The sequence below is a fragment of the Temnothorax longispinosus genome, chromosome 10 (genome assembly GCF_030848805.1).
Source record: "Temnothorax longispinosus isolate EJ_2023e chromosome 10, Tlon_JGU_v1, whole genome shotgun sequence".
In the NCBI taxonomy this organism is placed as follows: domain Eukaryota; kingdom Metazoa; phylum Arthropoda; class Insecta; order Hymenoptera; family Formicidae; genus Temnothorax; species Temnothorax longispinosus.
In genome coordinates this window covers 15,012,135-15,032,818 of record NC_092367.1, presented here as the reverse complement: position 1 = coordinate 15,032,818, position 20,684 = coordinate 15,012,135, and the positions used below count along the sequence as shown (strand labels likewise).

The window sequence follows — 20,684 nt, the reverse complement described above, 5'->3', positions numbered from 1 at the left end:
CGTCTACCGAAACCTAATTGCGCGGTGTTCCGAGAACAAAGGAATCGCTGGTTCTTTTTTGTTCTTTATGACGAACGACAACTATGGGGTGAATGTCCCTTTTCAACGCGAACCCTTGTTTTTTCGGTTGTAGATCAGCGTCTCCCACTGCATGCTTGCAGTCAATTGCAGGGAAAACCATTGCACAGAAAAAAAGAAATATAACTTGGAGGGAAAGAAAATTTAAAGAGCTTTTAATGATTTCCGCAAACTCTTGTTTCTTCTTGTGTGAAAAATATGATAATATCAAATTATCAACAAAATATGGTAGAAATTATGCAGATATCTATGTAGACAAAAAATTGTTAATCTTTGCACACGAATTTCAACTCTAATAATTATAAAATCGAGTTTTTGTTAAAAATACATTTTTGCATACAATTAATAAATTAATAATAATACAATTAATAACGGATAAGAAGGAAAGGCAACTATATAAGTTGAAACATTTTAAGCGTTTAAGCAGCAACATTTCAAGCAGTTTTTTATTAGACTCAAACAGCAATTATTAACAATCGTACATAACAACGAAATAAACAACAAACAGATCCAGGATAATATTACAAATAAATATGTACGTACAATTCTTTTTGTAACTTCATACAAATACACTTGCTTCAAAATAACAATTGCACATAGGACTAAAGAGATTTACGTAGTAACTCTGCATACACAGAATTTTGAATAAAATGCATTATTTTGACCATTCGTAATATACAACGCTTGATCATTTCATACAGAAATATATTATAAAATAAACTTTGTTTCTGCAAAGCTTTGACATAATATATTACAATAAAAGTAGATGCTAGTAGATGATAATCATGTTAATACAGTTTACAGATTAATATATACATACGATCTGTTATTACAAATCTCGTAATATAGAATGGAAACGGCGGTCCACAATCCTGGATCATTTGAATGAGCAATATCTTTATTAAATAATTCTTATATTAAGATTTTCCTTATCCTACGGGCAAATTATATATATACATCGAAGCGTTAGGGAGTATGGCGAATTAAATCACGATAAAAACATGCGTTTCTGTATAAAAGACTGTGACTTCCACTTTATTATCACATTAAAATAAGTTACTACTTTTTAGCGTTCGTAGTAACTTATAATTAGTTTCATACTTAGCGTACGGTTTAATGTTATCTGAAAGATCACTCTATTTATATAGCATTTGTCGATTCTGAACATCTTTATAAATATATCTATTTAATGGTTTATAAATATTAAAACAAGAAGTATACAATAGAACTAACGAAAAATTTAAAGAAGAGTTACAACACATATAGACTTTTCTAGTTATCAATAACATTATTAAAATAAGAAATGTAGATGGAATATATATACATATAATATATATACGTATGATAAGTTTTATATAAGACCGCATAATGTCCGATCATACATCTTAAGTGCTGGAGACAAAAAAATATTGCGAAAACAAGCATTTTATTTTCGAAAACATTGTATAAGCATATTAATTCTGCTAATTGTAAGTCATCCTTTTCTTCGGTAATAATTTTTTGTTCTCCAAGATTTCTCAAGATCCGCAATTCAATTACTTTACGCTAAACAGCCTCAATATAAAATATACACTAAAATTATTTAATATTCATCTAATACTGCAATCTTTGATTGCTTGTGCTGATACAAAGGATGATTAATTTCTCTTTTTGCGATTATTATATAACGTGACTTTCATCTTCGATAATGCTGTCAGAAATCACGCTAGACGAGAGAATATGTATTACAATCACTGTTTTTACAATCAGCGTTTTCATATCGCTAACGATGTAGCTGTCTCTTTTGTTTCATCTTACTAATTTCAAAAATGATACTGGTCTCTGTTAGCATTGTAATGCAATAACAACTTGGCTTCTTCAATTCTGTTCAATTCTTAGAAACTTCTCTTCAAAACTTAGTAGCTTCGGTCTTCGATTCTTATAATTTGATATATTTGGTGATGCTCTACAATTCAGTTCACACCTTTCAGTATATCCATACTGAATTAATCATTTCTTGCTGAAATGATTATGCAGAACAATTAAAACTTGACGACATAGTGTAAAAATATTTTAAAAAGAGACCCACAAAGAAACGTACTGGTATATGATTCCTTTACCAGTGATGTCCAAACGGCATTATCTTTTGTATTAGAATTAAATCCATTAACTAAGCAAATCCATGATATCTTGCGTGGATGAATTAGGTTTGTTCGTATTGGTTTGCATATTAGTGGGCGACAAAAGAGGCATAGTTCCAGGAAAGTTTAAGTTTGGTTTAACTTCTGGTTGTGCTGCAAAATTTACATTATTCTGGGGAATGACAGAGTTCCACATCAAGGTAGATTGTGGCGAATTCCAGTTCATAGGTGCGTTCATTCCATTGGAATTCCAATTCATTGGCCTATTCAATGTTGTTTGCGAATTAAGCGTTGGAGATGTTAAAAATTGCGATTGCGTCAGACCAATGTCGTTATATTTATATGCATTTTTAGTAGCCGAGTAATCCGGTTGTGACATGGTCGATCTTGACATAGACAGATTTAATTCGTCTAGATTGTTTTTTAACAAAGTCGCAGTTAAATCCTTTGGCTGCGACTTTACAGGTTGTGGCGCAGCTTTAGGAGTCAACATAGATTGAGACTGCAATCTTTGATGCGTTTCTTGCTGTTGAATTAATCTGGAAAGAGATCAATGTAAATAGCAATTAGTATGTCGAGTAAAATATGAAAATTTTGAAAATAGCTGAGACAAACCTGTATTTGTCTTCGATGGTTAATCCATTTTCAATATTTACTGTTTTAGTATTAGCGTTCGGGGATAGAACTTGAGGCGATAGATTAATGTCGCTTAGACTGTTGTTTTGCATAAAAGTGGGCGACGTCACTTGAGAAAGTGCCTGATCGAGTTGTTGCGTCTCACGGCGCACCGCATCCAATTGTCGTAATGCCTCTCGATGCTCGCTGGTTACTCGATTTATCATATCGACGACTAGCGTGGAAAGTGCCTCGTATTGTGTCATGCTAAGATTTTGTTCTATGCAGAGAGGCAACAGAAACGGTAGTACTTTCGTTGCCAATATTTCTTTGCCCATACCTAGCTTACCGTGAGTAAGCAACATTCTGTAAATACCTGGCAACATAAAAAAAATTTTTTTATCAATTTTTTTATCAATTTTTTTTCGGAACGAAATTGGACAAACTGCAATAAATGTAAAATTATCTTTAAAATATTACCTATAATAGCCATCAAAATTGCTGGTTCGCCAGAATGAGGAACTTCCTGAAGGAATGGTAATATCTGATCGAATACCAGCCAGCGATCGAAACTCGGTAGCATTTTCGCGAGACACAGTAAGCAATTAACGCGTACTCCAAGACTAGTAGATTTCTTTCCCGGTGACAAACATATCTTTTTCATCCGTGGAAGTATGGAATTTTTTATGACTGGTCCCTCGATCATCGTCACTATATTCGGCAGAGCCGATAAGCAGAGTTCCTGGAGCTGTTCCCATTCGGATTCCAGAGCACGCAGTAGCATAGGCACTATGTCGGTCTTAATGACGTCCGTGGGGCACAATTTCAATAATAAATTTACTTGTTGCATAAGAACCAGACTAATCTATAAAAAAAAAAACATTTTATTCGTTTATACGATTTACACAGATATTTTATCATCATTATTTTTAACTTATTATACATCTTCTTACTTTACTGGCACTGTAGAAAAATGCATGCTTACTTGTGGCGGGTCTTCTAAAGCAAGAACAGGTTTTAGATTAGGTAGGATATGTTCTCGAAATTCCTCTACTTCGGTAACCTCCATTACTTGCAATATGCTCGGCAATACGAACGGTATCATAGGTGGATTAACTAATTCCTTGTAGAGTGCAGGTAATACTCTATGTAGCACAACTCTGTGTGGCAACTGTTTTAATAACTGTGGAAGACCTTTGTAAAATTGCGACTTTTGGAGATTATCCCACTGGAATAACTTGTCCAAATAATTTAACGTCTTAACGCCAATGTCTGTGAAGTATTCGATCTACAACAATGTATAACAATGGAGTAAATATCATTATTTTAAGAATTCCTTCTTTATATTAATTATCTTAAATACATTTTTTTCTTTGCATTTCACATGAAATAAATTACTTAAAGAAAAACGAAATAAACTACCTTGATAAATTGATGAGCATCTAATCGCAATTCAGGATTATGACTTAGCATGAGTTTTACAGTATCTCTTAGACTTTCGGGGATTGGAAGAAGCTTTGCCGAGACATTAGTTCCTTTGAAATTTTCCAAGAAACGTCGGCATTTTCCTAAATCATTGTGAGATTCCAGCAGCGGTTGATGTTCCGAGGAATGTATCGTACATATCAGCATGCCCAGGGCAAAAATATCGCTAGGTGGTCCATTGCTACTCGCTAATATGCACTCGGGTGCCTGATAATTTAAATGAGGTTGCACAATCGCCGGGAGCGTAGAATCATATTCCAGGTAAGACCACGTTGGCTGAAATTAAAAAAAATAATGCAAAATACAATAATTGACCCAAATATTTAGTTCATTAAATACATAATTTAATAATTGCTAGATTTATTTTTGGTTTATAAAATATAGACGGTATAACTGCATATTGTTTTTCAATTTATCGCATTAAGACGTAGCCAACAATTGTGCTTATCTTAATACTTGATGCTTATCTTCATATACTTGACGACGCTCGTACCTGTTTACTATCTGAATTTTGATTCAAGGCACAAAAGTCAAAACCAAATATCTTCCAAGCTCCATGAACATTCATAACAATCGATTCTGGACACAAATTCCTGTGCAACAGTTTTACATCGCCGTGTAAAAACGCCAGACCTTCTCCCAGTTGCAGCAATCCATACCGTATTTCTATATCATGCAGCTTGTAGTCTTTCAAGTTTGCTGGAGTCGGTTGAGGTATATTCTCATAATTACCTGCAATATGTATCTCATATGTAAATATTGTCGATACTAAGTGAATTCAGATCATAGAGATATAAGAATAGAATGCGCAAGCGAGCTGAAAAAGTGATATAGGAATAGAAAGAGAAAGCTGCATATGAGTCCCTTCTGTCATTGTCTGACATTGTCTGACAGAAGGGGCCTATATGTAGCTTTCTTTTCCTACTCCTACACTGCAGCCTCTTACGTGCTAGCATATGACTCTCGCACTCTAGTCTTATATCTCTATGATTCAGATAGAACACGCAATTGAATTTAATCTTTGCAACAGTATAGAATTTATGTGCTAACAGAGAGAAGCAACAGATAATACAAAATTTATGTATCATCTACCTAGTACATTAGCCAGACTAGCAAACACTGGCTCGGTCGCAAACGCCAAACTGTCTCTCGACTCCTCAAGTGGATGCTGCACGGTCAGAACCTGCGGGTGCCTCAACTTCGTTAACTGCATCACGCCTCGCTTCAGAGTCTCCAGCACAAGCTCCCGATCTGCCCTGGCGGACCATCTCTCCAGCATGCGCTTCTCAAAAACGAAAATAGCTGCCTCTTGCTTAGTGGACTTCTTGTAGCCGCTGTAGATCTTCCACAACAATCCTGGGCCAGCGCTCGCCACGTGAGCGGTCGCCTCGAACTCCCTGGTGACTGGATTGCCAGGTAGAACGCTGGACAGCTGCGACAGACCGTACGCTGTGTTTTGGACGGTATTGCTGATAGTGTTGCTGACTGTGTTGCGAAGCTTGTTCAGGACGTCCATCCTGTCAATCAACTGCTACTTGGCGACGATGTCAATCGTGAAAAGATGCACACGCGTGGAATATCAGGCGGAACGCGCTTTGGAATATTGAAACGACTATCCGACTATGGGAGATCGATATTTGTAACTATGTATGTATGTAAATGTCTCAGCGAGGCTAAAGTTCCAAAAATCGCTGCTATATATCACCATGAGTCATCGCACGGAGCGTAGTGGAGCGTAGTTCGTACGATACTCCAGAAGAAGCGCCTTTTAAACGTCTCTACAAACTGTGCTCCGATCACGGACACAGTACGAAACCTATTATCGAGTGTCTAGTAACATTTTAATGACATCATTCGCCATTTTCAGGCTAATTACGTTTGTATTTTTCAAACACATAGTGAGCAGTATTTACGCAGTTTGTTAATAAAAAATAAATTTAATTAAATATATTTGTATGTATAAATATTATTATTATATTATAATAAGTATATCTATAAAACAAATAATAATGTGATAAAATATATAAATTTCTTCCTGATGGTTAATCTGAAACATATATATGGCGAATTAATAAAAAATTGTATTCAAATTTAGATTAACTTTAATCTTGGTTTAACTGAACTTTTATCTTTTTTTTTTTTTTTTTTTTTTAGTTTAAAGAATTAGAAAACGCAATTAATACTTAAAATTTTCAATATTATCAGTATATTTCATATCTCATATTATTTTCTATTACTTTCTCTTTGATAATTTCATTTGTCGTGCAGTAAATTCGTCAAATATATCAATTAGCTACGGAATAATAAAGTTTTCGCGAATTCTCCGGAATTCTCTATCCTGTAGGCCAATAGCATTTCGAAAAGTCGCGCGACAAAACACAATTGAGATTTCGCCATAAGGGTGCGCCTTGCCTCGCGAGAAGCTGCCGTATTGGACAATAGTCGCTGACGTCGCAAATGACCATTGGTCATCTCATTGGCCGCGTTCAGCAGACACAACTGTTGAGTGTCGTCTTATTAACACTTTGCGTTGATTGGTTGATTCTAAAAGTAAGAGCCAATCACGTTCGACTGCTACTGAGCGGCTTGGTCTGCTGAACGCGACCAATGCGACCATTCGCAGAACGTGTGTGGTGTGTGGACCTGTTCGGACGTGTTTTGTCCGGCAGGAAAAATTTTTGAAAATATTGCGACTGTTACTGCCTGCAGTATAGTTTCCACTCAGACTTTTGGTATTTCCGTTCAAACTTCGCTACGCTAACAGTGTTCCAGACTTTGTATAACAGTGGCAAATACTGGCCGTATTGTCCTCTGAAAAGAGGAAGAGCAACGAAATAGAAGAAGAAGAAGAAGTCGCTGACGTCGCTTGTTATCCACGACCGGACGAGCTAACCTCTCGGCGCAGCTGACATCTACAATTCTTGGGCGCACCTTGAACCACAGGAAACCGGGGGACCAGGGGCAATACTGTGGTGAGGTACTTTTGTTCGGTTTCGAAGTCATTCCAAGTCATTCGGAGCAATTCGGAGTGCGAATTCACGCGAGGAGGACCAGGAGTCCGTCTGTTGTTGGACGTCGCGAGAGGTCTCCGATGACGTGACGGCGACGCGCGGTGATCGATAGCATCCCCGCGCGCCCCTGCGACGTCACCGAGGCGATATATCGCGTCTCCGTCCGAATCGCCACCGGGCTGCTACGTCTCGCGGTCCTAAGTAGATTAGGCGATTAACGTTTGCCCTTTGACTGACAGCGAACTGCGCCGTGTGCGTTGCATCGGATGCCGGGCGGCTCCCCCGACCTCGCGCAGAGATCCCGACGTCACGACGCCCGGAAGCATGTCCAACACGACAAATTTGACGTTCACCTGCGTCAATGATCTCCTGCAAAAGGCCAAGATCAATTTTGCGGGTAAGGAGCCGCGCAACGTGTACCAGAGGCTCCCCGCTATGCGAGAGAAGTCTAATCTGGCGAGGAAGCAAGGGGATGAAGAGACCGCGTACATCATGCTGAAGAGGTGGCTGGACTCGGTCGAGTGGCTGAGGAGAACTCGCGTTAAGGATGGCAAGTCCTATGCTGCGAACATGACCGTCGACCAGGTAAGAAGTGTACCTGTATTTCTACAACTAACCAGCCCGATGTGTGTCGTACGGATGGTGGAATACATAAATGTTTATATTCTAGATAAATGAAGTGAAAAACATACTTGCAGACATGAAGCAAAAATTAGAAGTACGCTATGAGCTTAAATCGATGAAGCAAAATAATACGGTGGAAAAAATGGAGGTAGACACAAATGAATCGGATGCGCCGAATAGCGACATTGGATTAAAATTGCCAGAAATACCGACGGAAGAACCCTTATATATAAGTCTTTGTAGCGATAGTGATCAATTTATATCGTGCGATCAGTTGTATTATCTAATACAAAAGATAGGTATTAGATATTTGATCGTTGATACTAGGCCGAAGGCCCATTATGAAAGTTCCATGATACTGTCGGACAGATGTATTAACATCCCACAGGATGAAATTAAGGAAGGGTAAGCGAGGCATTTTCCTGCGATCTTTCCCATGATTTTTTATCTTTCAGTTCTATCGGGTCTCTCTTAATTTATATTAATTTTTTATGGTGGGTTTTTGCTTGTAGGTTACTGGGTTGTCACTTTATAAAATGTTTTTCAAAAGGCACGTATGCGTGTAAATTATTTCTTAATCGATCGGCAATGGACGTAGACATTTTAGTCTTGTTAGACTGGAATGCTACGCAAGAGACTCTGGCACAGTGTGTTCATGTAAAAATATTGAAGGAGATTTTCGAGAATTGGGATCCCGGTATAAAGCATAATAAGATTAAGATTCTGAATGGAGGCTATCAGGAATGGCTGGAGCGGTATCCAGCATTCACAACGAATGCCAATATTCAAATACCAAATATCAACAATATTGAGAATGAGATTTTGGAGACATTTGAATATCCAGATTTGTCCGCGGTGTACTCCAACGAGGAAGAAGAGCGAATAAGAAAGAACAAATTGAATAACAAGAATACGGACGTGGAAATGGATCATGGTGACAATAAATCACCGATATCCAGGCATATCAAATCGAACAGCAATGACACAGTTTCTCCAAACAAATCCAAGAATTTCGTTACTCATGTAACGATATCAATTGACGACAAACGGCCGTCTCGAGGCGACAGTGTGAATGGGCAACGATTGGATAGTCCCGAAAGTCCAGTGTTAGGATCTGGGCCTAGGATAAGGTCAAATAAAGTGTTACAAAACGTGAGCGTGAAACCGGTGATTGATCGCAGTAGCAAACCAATCACTTTGAAGACGGGTGATCCACGATGTAAGGAAGTATTAAGATTTATGAAAGAGTTGAATGAACTGGCGAAATCGAAAGAGAAGCTTGCCAACGAATTGTTAGGCCAAGAATACCAGCTTTATTCGCAGCGTGAGAATAAGTACAGTGCCAGTGACGAGAACTATCTGCGAGCAGATATAAAATCTCTGATAGTGAAATTGGAGGATATGGTACTTGTTCATTTATTTTTGATAATCCGCTTCAATTTGTTGACTGCTACACAACGCGCAAGAACTATAAATTATGTAATAAATTTAATGTTAAATTTTTATCATTTATGTTACAGCACAAAATGTACCTTAAAATCGAAAATGAGTATAAGACATTTTTGAACGAAGCGGGTACAATCAACTATAATGCCACTGAGGACAATGAGAAGAAAAATCTTGAACTTTCTCTCTTTTCTCTAAAGAGTAAAATCAAAGACATTGAAACCAGAAGGAAAAAACTACAAGAGTAAATATACATACATATTTTATTTATATTTTATGAAAGTAATATATTTTAACACGTTGAATGTCTTTGTACAGCTTTATTCTCGATGCTATTTTTATATTAACATGTTAATATGTTACTTAATTATATTTATTTTTTATTACACGCTAAGCTCATAATATTTTTTTACCTTTAAAAAATCAAATTGGCAAACAGTTGATATTTATATATCTATAAATTGCCACTTAGTTGATTAAATTAATTCAGCAATCAACGTGTTAATAATAATAGAAAAAAAGGTTAATACAAACTAAAGTATAATCAGAGTCTGGCCAACTTGCAATTCTTGCAAAATTCTGCGAGAGAAAAGAATACAAGAGAGAAAGAGAGCGCGATATACATTTATTGCTTTCTTTTTCTCTTTTATATCTTTTTCTCTTTCTGTTCCTCTTGCTTTTGCCAAGAAATGGCGAACTAATAAAAAATTGCTACTTTATGGACACACTCTGATTAGAAGGACCCTAGTACAAATTATCGGTAACGCGGTAACCGATTACATTTTTTACGCATCTATTATTTTAGCAGGCGATTAATCAGCTACCGCATTGCTTTTTACTGTGCAGAAAGGATTTCCGTTTTTATATGTATCACAAATTTTGAGTTTGTTATTTAATAAAAAATTCGCAAGAAATTTTTTTGTGCAATAAGAAACAATGGGTCTGTTTTCTATTGCTGAACTGGCTGCACTAGTTCAGAGTTTATCTTTTTCCTTTTAATGTGGAGTAAAAAAGATAAACTCTCTAATCTTTTCCCTTAGGACGGAAACGTGAAAAGTGAAAAGTTTCATGTAACTATCTCTTTCTGTTGGTGTTGAATAGACTTTTCACATTTCCGTTCTAAGGAAAAAGATACACGATCGATCCCCAGGGGGGATTGATCCCTAGAAGGGTCCCTAGGAATCCTTTTTCCCTAGGGCGGAAATGTGAAAATTTTCGCCATTAACTTCAATGGTGAAACTTTTATATGTATAGTATAGCATAATGTCCATAATGCCCATTAGCTGGGCTGCATTCGGAAACACTCACTGGTGTGCCACTAATAGATAACCGTTCAGAAAAGCTGGTGTGTAGGTACGTGCATTCGAGTGAGATCGTTTTCGGAAATGTAGAGAGAATTACACCGAATTACACAGGACCACTCGTGGAAAAAGCAAGAGGACTCGTTGTGAGATGGTTTGTTAGCTACTGTCCGGAAACGTTGGTCACCCGAAAGCACACGGTACCCCTACTATTTCTCCACTGAAATCACCGAAGCACATCAACGAGTGATGATTTCGAACGCAGCCCTAATCAGGGCTTTTGTTCTTAAAGTAGACTTTAGCTTTCTAAGGTTAAAATTTATTATTGACATTTATTTAAAAATGAACGACGACAAGCAGACATTTTTTTTCAAACAGATGTCCTTAATTACAAGGACAGACAGGTACTTCATTACTAGTAATTTTGGAAAAATGGAAAAATATTTTGGGGGTAGGAGGGCATGAAATATAGTTCCTAAATAGTTAAGAAGAAAGAAGAAAGCTAAGAAAGGCTACTGATTTCTATTCTATCCATATTATTTTACTGTTGTCGCATGTGAACGAAAGCTAGTGAATTGAATCAAAATGATTAAATAAGTGAATTTTATCATGTTTTGACTGATAATATTTATTTTTATTCTCGAATTATTAATGGTTTATTTTTGTGTTTATTTTTATCAATGACTTGTATCACATTATTAAAATTACACTTTGCAATTGAGTCCATTTCTCGATTTCATTCATATTATGTTATGTGATTGTAGAGATATTTACCAAAGAGAGCACAAGGAGGTAATAAAGCAAAACGACAGTGACATTCACAAGGAACCTTTGAAGACGGACGGTTCATCCATTAACACCGGCTTGGAGCGTTCTTATTCAAGTCCAAATCTACTACAGGTACGAAGAACTCCGCGCTGCAATCTTACAATCAATCCGTTTTTTTGTTTATCTATTTAAAATAGCAATCGCATAATTACATAATTCCATTAGTTGGGAGATCGTAAAACACCTCAGATAGATAGAACTTCTAAGCCACATATTTCGTCTCGCAATCAAAATGGATTGGGAATTGGGAATGAGAACATCAAAGTGTCTTCTCTTAATTGGGGAAATCGGGAGGAACGAATGACCCCTATTCACGGCACTGTTGTAAGTACTTATTCGGACAAGATTGTACGGGCGCTTTCCGGCAAAATTGCTAATATCGATCTTACATACGAATATTGTCACAGCTTTCGCTTTCATTACATCCGTTTTCGCGACATTGAGACGAACGTCCGTATTTTAAACGATCAAAAATGCTTGTGGTGTTGGGTTCTCAGTCTTCCACTTCATATAAGGCTTGGCGCAAGTCGCGTGTATGATATTGAACTGCAAGTGATATCGGCATGATAATAACAATGGGATTTGCAAATAGGAATACAACGTTGTTAACACAACATCGGTTTGATATCTTAGGCATAATTACATGGAATTTTACAGTATAATTGTATATTAGGTATTACGTTTGAAATTCGAGAATTAATTTTTTTTTATTTAAAATCTTCATGCAAGTATTAAAATATGAATTAGTACTGTTATTATAATTGAGATTTTATTTGAAAAGAATCTTTTAAAATTTTGTAAACGTTTCTTCAACAGTTCAAAAATTAGTAATGTAGATTATAAAATATAATTTTAAATATATCACAGAGTAGTTTTTCAGGAAGATATTGCACATATACTTATACAATAGAGTAGGTATTATAATATGATAGTTTTTATCCTTAAAGAGAACTTTAACCTTCTGACTAAAAACTATTTGAAAGATATTTTGTCATTATCTTTGTAACCCGCATTATTTTTGAAAAGTGTGTTTTGTCAATAGTAAAAATGAAACAGATAGTAAGCTTTATATAATTATATATAATATTATACATTAACAATAATTATATATATTTTAAAGTTATGTCTATCCATTAAAATATTTCCTCTGATTTTTTATATTTGTAATATTTTCCCAAAGAGATTCTGTAATTTGTAAGAAACTCATTAAAACCGAAATAAGTTTCTCATTATAATTGTAAATATAGAGTGAACATTTTTTAAATTAACAGATAAATAGCATAAAAGTCATTAAGTCGGTTGATACGTATATAATGATTTCTGTCGCGAGGAATCTTCGTAGAACACGTGCAACATAATTATAATAAATGAATGTACGCTCACGTGTACACTTGCGGAGTGACTCAACACACGTGGGGTTTCTCAATCCAATCCACAGACAAACTTTCGACGATTAGTGCTACGACAAATACGCGCCAGTGTCCGAGCAACATTTGCCAGATCGGGGATATCACCTGTCAGAGGTGTTTCCTCCTAAAAGTATCCGCGATATCTTTTTTTACGCTATAAAGAGACATTTCTTACAATTAAAAGCTTATTACAATGAAATATTAATTGTCCAAGGAAATCCGTTGTGTATATATGCGTGTGTATGTGTGTATGTGTGTGTGTCCGTTAATATATTTATATTACATTAATATATCTGCTACGGCTTAAGATTCATTCACTCGTGAGCTTGCAATAAGGATATAATGTTTAACTGTAATTTGATGCACGATAATATAGTCAAACATGCATATGGGTACAATGCTTACTATCTCGTGATAAAATAATTTTTTGTTGGTGCGGTGAAAAATGATAGAGACAATGGTGTATCTTCAAAGAAGATTTATCTCGTTGCAATTGCTTAATTATTTTAAAAAGGTAATGAATAGTAGAAAAACTATTTTAAATCAATATTTAAGTTATTTATTTGACATGATAAAGAAATTAAATAAAGGTATGATTCTTTTTTTATTTATAATAACTGCTGAGAGTATATCTCTGGTTCCTATAAAAATTATTGTATCTAATTGAATATTTGTACTTATAACTATATATAATTATTTTTTATATGGAACTAACATAACTTTGAACATTTTAATGAATACTAAGCTCGTCCATGATTTTCTAATGAAATGTTTTAAATGCCATGCTTTAAGAAATAACTCATTAATTCCATTTATTAAAATATAACTTACTAATAAATATCATCTATTAAGAAATAATAAATGGCAAATTGGTCTTTACGTCAATATACGATATATAAATACGTAAGTGCGTCAGAGTAAGTGCGTTATAAGGTTTGATTGACCACCGCATGTTGATGTAAATAAATCGATATACCACTCGCTTAATTACATTATATGGAAAATAAATCGCGCAGTTCTGCAACTGTAAATTCCACTCTTTGAGAAAGGATCAATTGTTCGCGCAGTTATTTTTTTATTGTAAAAATTCTATAAAATTGGATTTCTAAAATAATTCTAACAGTTGTCACCTTATACGAAAAGTTTGTTTTAAAGTTTTAAATATGGTATTTAAGCAGACATTTAAGATTAAAGTGGAGTACCGCGTATAAGAGACGAGCTAAGTAAAATATAAATGTTGAAATCTTTCAAAATTTTGTATCTGTACTCTCTTTTGTCATAACACGCGGTGGGTGTGTGCGTGTGTATGTCATGTATATACGGCACAATCATACGCAATTGATAACATGATTTGTCAGCGTAAAAATAGCCTCCTTGTACTTGCAGCATCCGGGCATAACCGGCCTGAAGAATTTGGGCAATTCTTGTTACATGAACAGCATCATTCAGTGCCTGAGTAACACGACGAACTTAGCGAAATATTTTACTGATAACTCATATGTCGACGATCTCAACACGAATAATGACAATACGACGCGAGGCCAAGTGGTGGAAGAAGTCGCTCAAGTAATTAAAGTGTTGTGGAGAGGCCAGTATAAAAGTATATCTCCTCTCGACCTAAAGGTAATTTAGTCGTTCATAGGCCTTACTCTTAAATCAATGCCAATGCAATTTGTACAATTGTCATGAACTATTATCATTGCAGGTGGCAGTTGGACAATACAAATTACAATTTGATAGTTACGATCAACAAGACTCTCACGAATTCCTCACGTTCCTTTTAGACTGGATGCATAATGATCTTAAGAAGGTAAAAGTTTGCGATGAGCATTCCAACGAAAATTTAATTAATATTAAAATGAATATTAAGGTACTAAAAATGTCTTTTGCTTGCAGGAGGCACAAATTCCAATCGAAATGACTAATGCGGAGAAAGAATGGGACAAAGCGATGAACTCTCAGAGATCTATAATATCGGATTTATTTTTCGGACAATTGAGATCCACTATTACATGTTCATCTTGCAAGCAAGCGAGTACTACATACGAGACATTTAATAGTTTAACAATGTCTTTATCTCAGTCCAATCGGTGTTCTTTAAATGTGAGTATTTTACAAAATACGATATTACATATGTATATCATACTTGAATGGTATGATTTTTTTAATTTTTCTCTCTTCTTATATGTGTAAGCATAATATAAATATAAATAAATAAGTTGAAACGATATGTAGCGTTTTATGGCAACTATATGTCTCATATGAAATTGCTTTATTATTTTAGGACTGTATGGAGAAGTTTGTGACAGGACAGAAAGTGAGCGGATGGAAGTGTCCCAAGTGCCAGACACCACGCGACGCGACGAAGAAGTTCGATTTCGTCAAACTCGCACCCATCGTGGTGATTCACTTGAACCGCTTTGCCGACAGCGGTGGATGGTTGGAAAAGCGCAACACCGCCGTCGATTTTCCTCTCACGGGATTCAACTTGAAGCCGTATCTCGTCATGGAGAACACAAACGCAATCATGTCAAACAATATCCGTAATTACAATTACTCTCTTTACGCGATATCGAATCACTATGGAACAATGGACGGTGGTCACTACACGGCGTTCTGCAAAAACGCTACGCAAAATAAGTGCGTATAGTATTTATATGGTAGATCCGAAATTCAAGAATTTACATTTCCAAACAAATTTAAGAAAGAATAAGACTTGAACATTAATTTTTTTTTTAAGTATTTCTTTTCTAATAATAATCTTTTATAGAATATGAATATTTTTCGATAGAAATCTATATTAGAAACATTGGAGACAAGTTTTATGACTTTGTTATAATGATAATGTCTGTGTATTTACAGATGGTACAAGTATGATGATCAAACTGTCACGGAGGTGTCGCCGAGCCAAGTGAAGTCTCAAAATACGAGTGCCTATTTGTTATTTTATACGTCATTTCCAAATACGATCATGTAGTATGAGGACACGGCCGCGGATGTCATCAAGATCCAGTTATGACGAAAGTCTTCAGTGTGATATTAATTAAGGGAAGGAGGAATATGATTTTCACCGCTCTGTAGATATATTAAACGATTATATTTTGTATGATAAATCTTCTATGCGCGAGCAAAACGTATAGGGGCTATGACGATATTGAAAGCTTTATCGGTGCTGGCATTCATTAAGAATATGTATATACGTATAGCGATTTTTCTGTATTTCTACAGTCTGTCGCTTTAAAGATAAAGCAAAATATAGTTTGTTCTCGAGAATATTTTACTGAAATATGTGTATAACTTCGTATAATTATATTAACATACCTAAATAGATTAGTCAGATTATATATTATATTCGTTTGACATTTTGCATTATTGCAGCCGAATTATCATTTTTGCTTTGTATCAAAACGAAGCCATAAGGCCATAGTTCCTTGGCTTATCGAGCAATTTAGATAACATTTTCGAAGAATTTATTCGAATTTGGAATCCATCTGTTAAAAATATGTTCTGTTCATTCATATTTTGCACAAATGGTTTCAACAGTCATAAATAGCGTTTAGCCATAGACAAGACGCATACGTCGCGTGCGGTTTAGATAGATTAGCAGCACACTAACTGCCTTCTTCGCTGCGCTGCCAGTATTGTCAGAACGTACGACCATTTTGTACGTGAAGCAAAACGTTTCTCGTTGCAACGTACGCTTCTTAAAGAAAAAAACAGTTAAATAGGATTCCGTTATGTACGAACTATTGTGTGCGTGTATATGTAAGCTTATTGGCTTCAAGCAGCCCAAAGAAATCACATTTTATAATTAGTCAAATATAATATTTCTATACTTCATATAGAGATCATCGTGTTTTAATGAAGGTATAGCATACAGTCTTTGCAAATACAAGCTACTTCCATACTTCGTGGCAATACGTTTATGTATATAATTATATTATTTTTTTGTAATTTATGTATATAATTATATTGGTATAATTGTGCTAATATATTTATGTATATAAATATATTCCCGCAAATAGCCTAATATAACGATCCTCGAATATTTTATATGTATTTGCCGTACATATTGACATAGAGCATGAAAGCAACTTGCACTCGCAAAAGCTAGAATTAGAAAAATTCTGCGAGCTTGTTAGTTTTGTCACGCAACTCATGTTACTGATTTGTTATCGCCATATACGATTATATTATTATTATAATTATTTATGAGGTGCGTAATATACATCTAAAATGTCAAGAGACAACGTCAATAACATCATTACAATTTTGTGCAACGTATTTATTTCTTTAAATTTATTCCTAATTCTTTTACAGAAAACGTACGCAATGTTCTCTCTCTCTCTCTCTCTCTCTCTCTCTCTCTCTCTCTCTCTCTCTCTTTCTCTCTCTCTTCTCTCTCTCTCTCTCTCTCTCTCTCTCTCTCTCTCTCTCTCTCTCTCTCTCTGTCTCTCCTCCCCCCATACTTTGATCATGAGATATGCTGTGCTAATACTTTTGAAAGGATTCGAAAAATTCGAAAAGTTCACACACAGTGTCGCGTTTAAGGACGCTAATAATTAAAACATCTAAGAAGTGACTCGTATATTAAGCACGCGATTCTTCAATCATCTTGCAGTCTGATATAATTCTAGACATTGATTTCGCAAAGATTTAACAAACAGTCAATACTTTGTTTTAATAGATATGAAGTATCTTTAATACGAGATGTATATCAGACAATTCCTTTGATCACTTGTGCTATTCACTTCGATTTCGCTATCATTCCATTATTCCATTCACGTGAGAGCGTATTAGATTAGACGACAATTTTTATTTTTTTATCGTGTTAATGCTACTCTTCTCGTCATATTGCATTTCATGACAGTTAACATACATCTCTATTACGGTAAATATATTATCTGAATACGTCCTTTCTTTAAATTACTACATTTTTTTCAACGAGTATATATTTTTCCAATTAGTTTACTTCAATGTATTGTTTTTTTATCAGCTTCCATCTACGCATTCGAAAGAAAATCCAGTTTTATACATTTATAAAAGTCTGAATGTATAAGTAGTATCTTGCAATATAAATTGACGCCTAATTAAATACAATAATTAAATTTTATAATTAAAAGTGAAGACAAAACAATCTTCGATTTAATAAAATAAAGATCCATGAAACGTGAGAATTAAATTGTCCAAGTCTCGCGAGTCTCCGTACATAAAATTCGAAGACATGCTCGTCCATTTGTGTTTATTCTTCTTAATTAAATACTAATTAATTGTACTGCCGCATTGCGATCAACGTGCATGTTTTCGGCGAAGTTGGCCCGTTCATGCACGCCGCGAATCCGCGCTCGTATACGACTCGCGCCAGCACAGTTCGCGCCCCGCGGTCGTCGCAATTAGCATCGGCCACCCCTCGCGAGAGAAGTGCCCAACTTTTTCCGCGCGTCGTTAATAACCGCCACGCAATCTGTAGTTCAATACACGTCCCGCGCGATCTCGAGCCTTAATCGGAAACTTCTCGCCGTTTTTTCTCCGACCCACCACTCCCTCCGCGGGGGACAATTTATATTCTTTTATCCTTTAATATGACTCTTTTCCCCGGGGGGAGTATTACACCCCTCGTGTCGTCGGCGTGTCGCGGGCGCGCGCGCTCAGCCCAACTTTTTCCATATTCCAATTAGGAATATTTCCCATTGATTTAAGGCCCGGCCGCCCGAGAAGGCGGGCAAATATTAACGCCTTAACGCCGCGATAAATTTGCAGCGCCGATACGCCGCGCGGGGGCTGTACCCCCCGTCCCAGAGAAGGAGAGAACCTTTAGGGGGCAGAGGGGGATGGAGAAGGGAGCGACGTAAGGATCGCGCGCGTTTACGTGTCGCCGACACACTTTACGATCGAGTCGCAAAAACTCTCGTTAACATTAATCACCGTGCTTATCCGAAATCGATACGTCGAGGCCGCGTGGGTGAGGGGGTCACGCGCGTGTCACCCCGCCTGTTTACGAGTGTTTCTTTCGTTTCCCCAACCCTCGCTGCAAAAAAGAAAAATCATCTCGGGGGCTGCGCGTATAGATCTTCGCCGAGAATTTAAGCTCAGGAGGACGCGAGACGCGAGAGAGATTCGCGAGTATTAGCGCCGCGCCCTTCGATACTCTCCCCTTTCGATTGAAGGAGGCTTATTTACTCGCCACGCGCTCTCTCTCTCTTTCGATCGTCAACAATTACATTATTACTATTTGTGAGCGCCATGCCTTTAAAATTATCTCGGAAGGGTTTCTTCCATGGTCTCTTCGATATTTAGAAGGGCAACCCTTACAAAAATATTTCACCGCTTTTACACCTCACATAGATCGTTTTTAGCCCGTTTTATCATTTTGATGTCCGTTTCTTGCACTCTCAAGCACGCGCAGTCTACATGATGTGTATACGCGAGTATGCAATCGTACACAATCCGCTTTAACCACTCGTTTTTAAGTTAAAGGGCCCCTTTGCACCCCAAAAACGGGTCGTACTCATTGCCAAATGCACGTTTTTACTACTCAAACTGACCGTTCTCGAGGTCCAAAAACGGTGAAAAGTTTTTATAAGGGAACTTTTTTAATAAAACGTTTGTGGGTGCTTTCTTTTGTCAAACGTTTTATTGTTGGATTATGTGAGAATTTTCCTCGAGAAACTAAGCTTCTGATCTTGCGAAAATAAATGATGAGTTATACAGGAATTGATGTGGTTTTAAAATTTAATCGCGAATAATAGAAAATAAATAGAAAATAAACCTCGCTTTTTTTGTCTTTAATACATTGACGTCGTGCTGTGTATTTTTCAATTAACTATATTTAGTGTTAGATTTGGTGTTAAATTTACACTAAATAAACTGTCTAAGCAGATTGTCGATGGCAATGATGATTTAACATTTAATAACGCAGTTAAATATGTTTTAAGAGTGGCTTGACATTTAATATTGTAATTAATAAAAATGCCTTAAGAATAATTTGCGGTAAAAAGAGGCGCGAGAATAATCGAGCTGTTCTACTTACGCGACGCCAAGTAGTTACGGTCAGGTTTAAATCAGCCTTAGTTGACGAAGCCGCGCACAGATGGCGCTCGCGGTGACTTTATCGAACGTTTCGGATCGAGAAACGGGCGGATCGAAATCGAAGAGCGCTCGGAGTCCAGTTCGCGCGGTTGTTGCTGCTCCGATGCGTCGTGGATCCGGCTACTGATCGCGATCCATGTCACGTTTCTAGGTAAATATCTAATAACATCGCGAGATCCACTCTGACGAGATACCCCGCTACTTTTACCCCGCGAAAGCGTCTCGCCCTGTTGAACTTCCGCGTCGGAGCATCGTTTAAGTTCTCGAGCGGAATTTCGAAGGCTCGGCAGCCATCTTATTCTAACTCGTCTTGTTCCGATAGATTGATTCCAAATCGCGAAGAGATCGTAATGCAAAGTAGCGGAATTAGTAATTAAACAATATTTATACGTAAATTAATAGGTACCTACGCGACATTGAACATCCCAATGCTGCAGCGTTCTCGCAATATCGCAGGAATGTTTTGCGTATAGGTATGCTATATATAGATATAGTAATAATATATAATATAAAATAAAATCAATAATCATATAAATATAGTAACTCCAAGAGAGATTTGTTATACGGAGAGAATTTTCTTTTAGAATTTACCCTAAAATCATAGTAGTTGTGGAACAACGTGCATGTATATCCACCAAGAATTTTATGCGAGCTGTTCTGATCAATATCTACCATAAT

The 20,684-nt window shown here is 36.4% G+C and overlaps 2 protein-coding genes and 1 long non-coding RNA gene across 6 annotated transcripts in view; 2 read left to right on the top strand and 1 right to left on the bottom strand.

Annotated features, from left to right (window-relative positions):
* Window positions 1-496: 496 nt before the first annotated feature.
* Window positions 497-6,148, bottom strand: LOC139820167 (SCY1-like protein 2). Of its 2 annotated transcripts, XR_011733919.1 has the most exons (8): window positions 5,391-6,148; window positions 4,792-5,030; window positions 4,236-4,574; window positions 3,799-4,101; window positions 3,294-3,678; window positions 2,814-3,189; window positions 2,159-2,737; window positions 497-2,077 (listed from the first exon to the last, which is right to left on the bottom strand). XR_011733919.1 is itself a non-coding variant. In XM_071790199.1 (7 exons), the coding sequence occupies exons 1-7, from the start codon at window positions 5,812-5,814 to the stop codon at window positions 2,224-2,226; spliced, it is 2,580 nt and encodes an 859-aa protein (XP_071646300.1). In that variant the 5' UTR covers window positions 5,815-6,147; the 3' UTR covers window positions 497-2,223. The 2 variants fall into 2 exon arrangements, 1 of the variants encoding a protein (XP_071646300.1); XM_071790199.1 differs by having other exon boundaries at window positions 497-2,737; window positions 5,391-6,147.
* Window positions 6,149-6,970: 822 nt separating this feature from the next.
* On the top strand, window positions 6,971-17,201 carry LOC139820095 (uncharacterized). Of its 3 annotated transcripts, none has more exons than XM_071790071.1 (12): window positions 6,971-7,270; window positions 7,549-7,894; window positions 7,980-8,338; window positions 8,446-9,337; window positions 9,454-9,623; window positions 11,445-11,580; window positions 11,674-11,832; window positions 14,304-14,540; window positions 14,623-14,727; window positions 14,814-15,020; window positions 15,202-15,557; window positions 15,780-17,201. In XM_071790071.1, the coding sequence occupies exons 2-12, from the start codon at window positions 7,634-7,636 to the stop codon at window positions 15,892-15,894; spliced, it is 2,997 nt and encodes a 998-aa protein (XP_071646172.1). In that variant the 5' UTR covers window positions 6,971-7,270; window positions 7,549-7,633; the 3' UTR covers window positions 15,895-17,201. The 3 variants fall into 3 exon arrangements, with proteins under 3 accessions (XP_071646172.1, XP_071646173.1, XP_071646171.1); XM_071790072.1 differs by having other exon boundaries at window positions 6,971-7,275; XM_071790070.1 differs by lacking the exon at window positions 6,971-7,270 and having other exon boundaries at window positions 7,282-7,894.
* A 2,887-nt stretch (window positions 17,202-20,088) lies between these two features.
* The window catches only part of LOC139820717 (uncharacterized), a 57,961-nt gene continuing 57,365 nt past the window's right edge, over window positions 20,089-20,684 (top strand). Inside the window, exon 1 of the long non-coding RNA XR_011734096.1 lies at window positions 20,089-20,157. This is a non-coding gene — a long non-coding RNA (uncharacterized lncRNA). The remainder of the gene's footprint in view (window positions 20,158-20,684) is intronic.